The following is an 8,167-nucleotide window of genomic DNA, read 5'->3' as shown; positions in this document are numbered from 1 at the left end:
AAAAACAGCTGTCACAGAAGGAGTGAAACTAGTAAACCAATGAGTAATTCTTCCTCCCTTAATTCACCCTTAATTCCTAAACCATCATTGCAGAAAGATAGATTTTTAAGTCTTCAAAAGGCTTCAGCTGTTCAGATTCAAAAAATTTGAGAGAATCATTAAAAACTAACACTAATCCTACCGCAATGAAGTTGAACAGGTAGATTTCTACAATCAAATACAAGATTAATTCCATATTCAAAATGGCAACACTAAAAAGAACTGCAGAAAATGCAGTGCTATTACAGTGAGTACAAGACTGAACAGGTTTTATGATGACTAATTAAATGAATTGTTATACAAATTGTTATACAAATGTATGCTCCTTTGTGCTCTCAATATCTTTCTGGCTGAACAGGCTGCACTATATCTTTTTCCACTTCAGTACATACACATACTTTTAGAGCTGTGGAAACAGATATCTCACTTGCCTTAAGTCTGCTCTGCAATTGTGACTGTGATGGAAAAAAAGTTTTCTTCTACTACCAGAGTCTGTATTTTGGTAGCAACAAGGATTTTTAATCACAGAACTATATATTTGCTCTTCCGCAAAAGGAACAGGGAAAAGAGACAAAATAAAAAAAAAAAACCCAAAATATAAGAAAGAAAAAGTCTATGATGAAAAATGAGATATTATGCAATTTATTAATTTTTGTTCATAAAAATATAAATATGTCTCTAAGGATTTGCCTCAGATGAAAGATATTCTAAAAGAATACCGTATCAATGGCCATCATGGGTATTTTCACACATAAAAAATAAAAAGAATCTTTATGCACTTGATGACCAATTGTGTAACATTTTATTGGATAAAAAAAGTCATTTTGAGGAGGCTACTGTGTTACATTGCACTTTTTACAGCTTATGTACAATTTCTTTGTGGTATATCATTTTGTACAATATTTATGTGCTGAATGTAATTGAAATGCACAAAAAATATTCAGATTTTCCATGTTACTGTGAAAATGCAAACCATTTAAAATGTTGTTCAAAATAACTGGAGGTATTCTATAATTGCTCAAATGCAGTTATCAACTAAAGATTAAGCTCATATTTGCTCTGTACCACCTGTTGCAATTTGGTGTTTTAGGTGTCATGACAGATACAATGAAGTAAAATGTTCAGCTGGTTTATGGTTTTCTGTAATATTTTCTGGTATCTTGAAAGAGTTTTTCTTTCAAGTCATTGGTAATTGGTAAAAGAGATTAGGTTATTTGGTATAAATTTCTAGTATCACATGTTATGTATTTGGATGGATAACACAGACATAAAAAAGTAAACCTGAGGACAAATAAGCAATCAAGTGATTTACTTTAGTAGCTAATTATCTTAGTCTGCGAATGGCAGATCAGTGCAATTCATATTAATTTTTAATGCTATTTACAATGACATTAAATAAGTTGCAATATAAAAATGAAGATGGAAATGATATTCATTAAGTTAAACTACTCCTGACTGAAAACACATTGAAATTTGATGACATTTCTTTCAAAGATACCCATTTCAAAGGAAATCCACAGGGAATAAACTGCGAAAAAACTTCTAAAGCCTTTTGCCTGAAGAATTTCCCAACAAAGACATAAATCACAGGGTTAATGCAACTGTTGGTGGTAGCCAGCATATAAGCAAACTGCTCCCCAAAATTGAGCAGTTCCTCCCAGAAGCAGCCTTTGATCACTTCCGTATGGTGCAATGTATCAAGGAATACAAAAAAATGGTGAGGAGTCCAACAGAAAAGAAACATCAGTATCACTGTGAGGATCAGCCTGGTAGCTTTCGTGCCTTTGTGCCCCTTGCAGTCCTTTGTCCCGAGCGCTCTTCGTGCTCTTGTTTTTTTTTGTAGGGACCTAATGGTAGAGAAATTAAGGGAGATAATTGCTGTAGATGGCAACACAAACCCCACTACACTGCGTACCAGGCTTTCAGCTGTTTTCCACGATGGGGTGGGGAAGTCCAAAGTGCATGCTGAAATATTCCACAGGGGATAGTCTTTCACAGTCCGAAACATAAAAACTGGGATGCTGAGGAGGATGCCAAAGAACCAGATGAGCAAGCAGATCCCTTTGGCAATAGTTTTGCTCCGTATCCGTCTGTGGTTCAAGGTATGGACAAGAGTCAAGTAGCGATCCACGCTGACTGCCACCAGCAAGTAGATGCTGGTGTACATGTTTAGGCTGATGGATGCGCTGTTGCTGCGGCAAAGGAAACTGCCAAATGGCCAGTTAAATTCATTCCTGATGTTCTCTGCCCAGAAAGGGAGGCCCATGAGGAAGATAAGATCAGCAACAGCTAGGTTCATCAGGTAGATTTCAGCTATCTTCAGGGGGCCCTTGTGCAGTGAATAAATGAGGAGAACAAATACATTTCCAGGCATTCCAATAGCACAGACAGCGTCGAGGTACTTGGGCACTATATAATACACGATGTCCCACCAGTCATCCTGCTCTGGGCAAATAGCTGAATTGCTTCTGTTTTCACTCTGGTTTGAGGAGGTAATATTCAGTAGAGGAGTTTCAGTCATTTTTTTAAAAATTCCGAAGTGAACAGAAGACGTCTTTCAAACGAGAGCAAATGACTGCAAAGAAGAAGCATACAATTGCAAAAGTTGTCTCCCATGAGTGCTGTAACAAACTTTTTAACTGCTGGAAGTTCTTTATTAGTCCTCACTGATTATTATAGGCTAGATTAATCCATACTTGTTATGTGCAACAGTGAGAAATGTTCACAGTATTATCAAGGATGTAACTTACTCTACATCCTATGAAATTTCCTCTCCTTGCTTCCGTTGTTTAAAGTGGCACAGCGGAAGGAAAGTACCAAATTAGTGTAAGTAGTTCTGTATGTCTCTTCCAGACTGATGACAGAAACAGACACGGGACAATTCCATCTCCCTGAGAGTAGAGGGAGTCACGCTGCTGACACAAAGCCAGCTTCGCATTGTTCCCTGCCCTTTCTCTTACTCTTATTTACTATGCTGTGTATACTATTATATATATATATAATATATATATTAATATATTATTGTGTTCTATCATCCTGCTTAAGCAGGATGATGCCTGTTTCCCCAGAACTGAAAAAGCTGCTCACTCTCTATGGACATCACTTGTTATTTGAACTTTGCATTCTTTTGCTCCTTCTCAGTTTCTCCCATCCTGAACTTCGGGTTCAAAATTGCTTAGATTAGACAGCTTATTGCCCTCAAATGTCAGCAGTTTGAATAATAAAACATAACTCCTCCAAAATCTTGTGCTCAAAATCTTGCCTGGAGGAAAAGTCTCTGCAGCTCTAAATTTACTCCTCTACAGTTCAAAAACTTCACTGAGTTCAGCTGGAGAGAGGCTGTCCCAGTCTCCCAAGTGAGAGGACAGGTAAAACCTTATCCTCATGAAAATCCACTGAGTTGTCAGAGCTGACTCCTGCATTGACTTCGTTCTTCTGGTGTTGCCATGCTAGACCATAGTGCCTATATCTTGTTTTTTACAGGCATTCGGTCTCAGAATCATTATGGCAGGCAAGATATTACTGAGCCTGTGGTGTCATCTAACACTTCAGGTAAGTAGAGCATGTCAATCATAAAAAAGAATGCGTTTGAAAAAAAACAGCATTTTGCTATCAGTCATTGTGAATGTTAGCTTTCTGCTGCAGCTATTTAACTTTGCTCTTTCAGTTTCTGTAATTTTACACAGCTAAGGATGGAGTTTCCAAAGACAACATTTAGGACCATCGTTCATCTCTTTTACATATACATACAGTCTCAGTGATATATGTATCTGAGCAGCTTGCCATACTTCTGTCTGTGACACCTCTAGGAATTAGTTAAGTGCTGGTATTCCACATCATGCTATTTGGTACTAATGCACAGAACATTTTTCACCATTGTAGAATTAAGTGAGCAGCTAAATTGTATCTGAGTTCATAAACTCACTCAAGCTGACAGTCTTGACAGGGAACTGAGCTACTGCCTGAGTTAACACAGCTCTCTGGATTTGAACATCTTCCCTCACAACAGTCTGAATATTACCTAGTTTGCAGACAGCCTCACGCAAACCAAGATAATTCAAGAGGATGTAAAACTACAGATGAGATATATTTAGCAAATAAATGGCTCATTAGCATCAAAGGGGCTATATGTGAGACAGTAGCAATCTAACCTTATTATAGCCTAACGCATGAGAGCAACAGTAGAAAATCTGTAACATTATAAGTAAAAAATAATGTAAAAGACAGATAACAGTTAAACATAATCAGAATTATTTCTTCTACTAAATATAGAAGAAAAGAAGTTCTTATTGTCCTTTCTTGCCCATTTCCTGATGACTTCTTGCTATCAGCTTATGCCAGTTACCTCAGATGTGATCGCTGGGCTGGAGTCACAAATTCGTTCGTGATGGGGTAAACTAAAAACATCAGGAACATTTATTTTCCATCACAAATAGATTTTAGTAACAACTAAGTCTGAATTCTTGTTCATGTAGCAATTGTGACTGAAGATTCTGCAGAGTTCATCGTTGCAAAAATTTCTTCAGATTCTGCTAGTCAGGGTCCGAGTGAGTGCTACAGCAAACCTTCTATGAATTCAGAGCTCCAGATGTCCTCTTGACAGAAAATGCAATTTTTTTCTAGTTGTTTAATTTTATTTCTTCCTCAAAGACAATTTTCTTCTCTAACTATTTTAAAATATTTAGTGCTAATGGACAATTAGCCACAAGAATGGTTTTCAGTTTATGTACTTAACACATTCCAGTCATCTTTTATACAAATAATGACATACTTTTCTTACTTTGAGCTGATTTCTGATGAATTTCCATGTACAGTGAATCTATCAGCATTTTTACTATTAATTCTCATTACCCAGTTAGGGTAATTAGGTAAAATGAATCTTGGTTTTACACATAAACTAATACTGACCTTCAGAGTTACTTTCATGGTTAAAAAGAAAGGGAAAGTCTTACTAGACTGCACAGGTCAGAACTGAGAGCATAAAGATTTGGCTTTTTAGAGAAAATATATAAATGATTTTAATAAAAATAAGACATTAAAAAAAAAAAGATAGACATACCTACTCCTTGTTCTTCCTGGCAATTTAGACAAAGTTTCAAATCCAGAAACAGCTGGTAAGGAGCAGTACAGAGGTTACTGAGAGAATTCAAAGATGCATCCTGAGGCACAACTGAGTGACTGAGTGGTGTCTGAGTGTTCTGTTGGCCATGCACGATGTGTGTGATGTTACATTTTGGAAGAAAGCCCCAGGACTTTTTTTTTAACTTTTCCAAACGTCAGCTGTAGTAATTTTCAAGGCATGTGAAATATTTCATTCTCATTGTGAAATTCATGGTTAGACTTTGCGAACGAAGATTTGGGAAGGCTCTATCCACAATTGTTACAGCATTGTGAAATAACACAAGCTATATATCATGACTCTTGCCATCCTGTGCTCTCAAGCATAGGTCCTTGACAATTAAAAGTTACTTTGTATGAATAAACATGTCCATAACAATAATGATTTCATCAACAACTCTGAACTGTTCTCTCAGTGCCAATGTACACAAGGAAAAACTTAGAACTAGGGTTTTGTTGTGGTGGGAGCTCCTTCCCCTGCTAACCTTAGTGAGAAACCGTGCCAAGGAGCTGGGGGAAAGCAGTATTTTAAAAAGACAATATCTATTGCATCTCAGATAGATGCAAAATCTCCTTAAGTGTATCTGTGTAAACAATACAGGCTTTCAAGTTTTTTTAAAAAACAGTGAGACTGGAGTACTTTTTACTTATAGGAAAACTTTCTTCCCATTGGCTACCTAACCAACTCTTTCAACTGTGTCCATTCTTGTTGGATAAGTATTAAAGAGTTAAAATGAAAAGCCATGAGACACAGAATGGTGATACCTTATTATGAACTTCCCTATCATGATAAACACTTTTATTCCAGTCTTTTATTCATTAAAAGATAATAAGTTAGAGTTATGCAAACACTGATAAAACTGATAAATTAAAAAAGCTGTTCCAGTTAATACCATCACAATGGAGAAAACTCTGAATGGCCCAAGATTTAATTTGAAGATTTTAAACGTACAGGTATTTATTTTATTTAAACACCATCCTGTTTAAAACTTTACTTCTTTTATTAAATAAATGAAACAGTATAAAAATACATCTCAAATGAAGCCATATACTTCACTTTTGTCAATTTTTTTTTAAATATCTTTTTCAAAACATTTATTTTGGTGAAGACCTTAAACACAACATTTTTTAAATTATGTAAAATTTAAGTTACATAAAGAATCCTAAAAACTCAAGGGAAGACAATCTCGGAACAAACCATCCCACACTGACTCATAAAGGTGAGTGCAATGTGACAGGAGAACTTCGTCACAAACTTTCCAAAGCTTCCTCTTTGCTTACGGCAATGCATTTCTGTGTTTAAGTTATTTTTTCCATAAAGAAGTGCATTTGAGCAATAACAAGAAGTTTGTAATTTGTCCTTGCTTGGACATGAATCTCTAGGAGCTGCCAAGTTCCACATTTACTCACAGACCGAATAGAAAACTGCAGCTGTGTCTAAAATTTATATGATAAATGACATAGTCTTACAAAACTCATCAAATCAAAATGTAACCAAAATAGTGGTTTGCAAATCCAACTCCTCTTTGTAAATCCAGTTCTTATCTTCTGTTGTTTTTCATTGCCGTATTCGGAACTTTTTTCAGTAATGGAGAGAGATTCAAAGATTCAAAATTGTAAGTCTATGCATTTAGTGGAAATGGTAAAATGAATAGGCACTGCTATAGGTCCACATTTAAACTACTTAGAAAAAGTCTACATAAGAAGCTGTAACTTTATACAAAAAGGAGATTTAATTTATTATTTCTTTCTAGCGTCATTCTTCGTTTCAACATGTAGAAAGTATACAATGGTCTGGTAACATTTTACAGTTTGCACAGGTGTAATGGATCATGAATTCAAGGAATGTGAACAGTTAGTTTAGAAACATGTATAAGAGTCAACAGTTACATGGTTTTTTACTGTAAAGGTATATTGGTCTGCTGGCACCTTTGGCTTGAGATACTTAGAACATTAGTTTATGTTTTAAGCTTACATGATCTTCAGTCACCATGTCTGAAAAAACACGTTCTTCAGAGCTGCACAGGAGTTTACAAATGCTAACTGAGGCTCTCTGATCAGAAAGATTAAACAAACATGTTGATGAAGTTAGAGGTGCAACTTCTCGACTATTGCACACATTACATGACAGACAAATGGCAGAAATGCAAAAGGTTTCCAGAGTTCTAGCTCTTGGTCCAACAGTTCAACCATTAAAAATCTTCCTTTTAACATAACTGGAGCCTTTAATGCTTACAATAAACTATCTTTTCGGAACAGTATGACTTAACAGTTTGATTTTTTTTTAATTGATATGGTTTTCAAATCAGCTTAGTTATCTGCTGTAACTGATCATCTGTTCCGGAAAAGGAGAAAAGGTTTTTGATGCGACCTTATGATGTGAAACTCTTTGTTTAACTTGGTTGGATTTCTTCACATATACTAAAGTGATTGCTAAGGAAAACTTAAACTCTGGTGCAGTTATTTGTGGTTTCTAATGAATGATCCTGGTACTATCACAGTGTGGTAATAATCAAACCCTACTAACTACAGTTTACAGAAGCTGAAACAGCAAAATATGGAAGGAACCAATGTAACCTGGAAAGTACTGGTGGAACAATTGGAGTGAAAGGATAATTCAGTGGCTAAAGATCAACTGGGGATCTGGGAGTCCTGAACTGAGATCCTGACTTCTCCACTGAAACCCTGCCTAAAAAAGGAGTAACCTTGTCCTGTCTGCAGCAAGCACCAGCTGCTGGTGTAACAGCTTTTAAGCTGTTAATTTTGCATTTCGAGTGAAGCCAATAATCAACCTGAAAAAACAGAGATTGGAAAGATGAGAATTATTCCTGCCTGTACCTGCTGCAAGCCAGAAATATCAACTGGCTGTTGATATCCTTGTCATTCCTCTGGGAATGGTCCCCAGCCATCCCCCCACCACCTCTGCCAGGCTGAATGGGGGGGCAGATGTTTGCATGGCCAAAGTCTCAATAACAGTTATGGCAGACTCAGGTAAAAAGGAAGATGGGAG

The 8,167-nt window shown here is 36.3% G+C and overlaps 1 protein-coding gene across 1 annotated transcript; it reads right to left on the bottom strand.

Moving 5' to 3' along the window:
- Positions 1-1,413: 1,413 nt before the first annotated feature.
- Positions 1,414-2,605, bottom strand: BDKRB1 (bradykinin receptor B1). Its single transcript, XM_008930166.4, has one exon. The coding sequence runs from the start codon at positions 2,558-2,560 to the stop codon at positions 1,475-1,477; it is 1,086 nt and encodes a 361-aa protein (XP_008928414.3). The 5' UTR covers positions 2,561-2,605; the 3' UTR covers positions 1,414-1,474.
- Between the last annotated feature and the right edge of the window lie 5,562 nt (positions 2,606-8,167).

This window comes from Manacus vitellinus, unplaced genomic scaffold, assembly GCF_001715985.3.
Source record: "Manacus vitellinus isolate BGI_N305 unplaced genomic scaffold, ASM171598v3 scaffold_6_pilon, whole genome shotgun sequence".
Classification (NCBI taxonomy): Eukaryota; Metazoa; Chordata; class Aves; order Passeriformes; family Pipridae; genus Manacus; species Manacus vitellinus.
The sequence above is the reverse complement of the archived record's forward strand: the minus strand, read 5'-3'. Positions and strand labels throughout refer to the sequence as shown.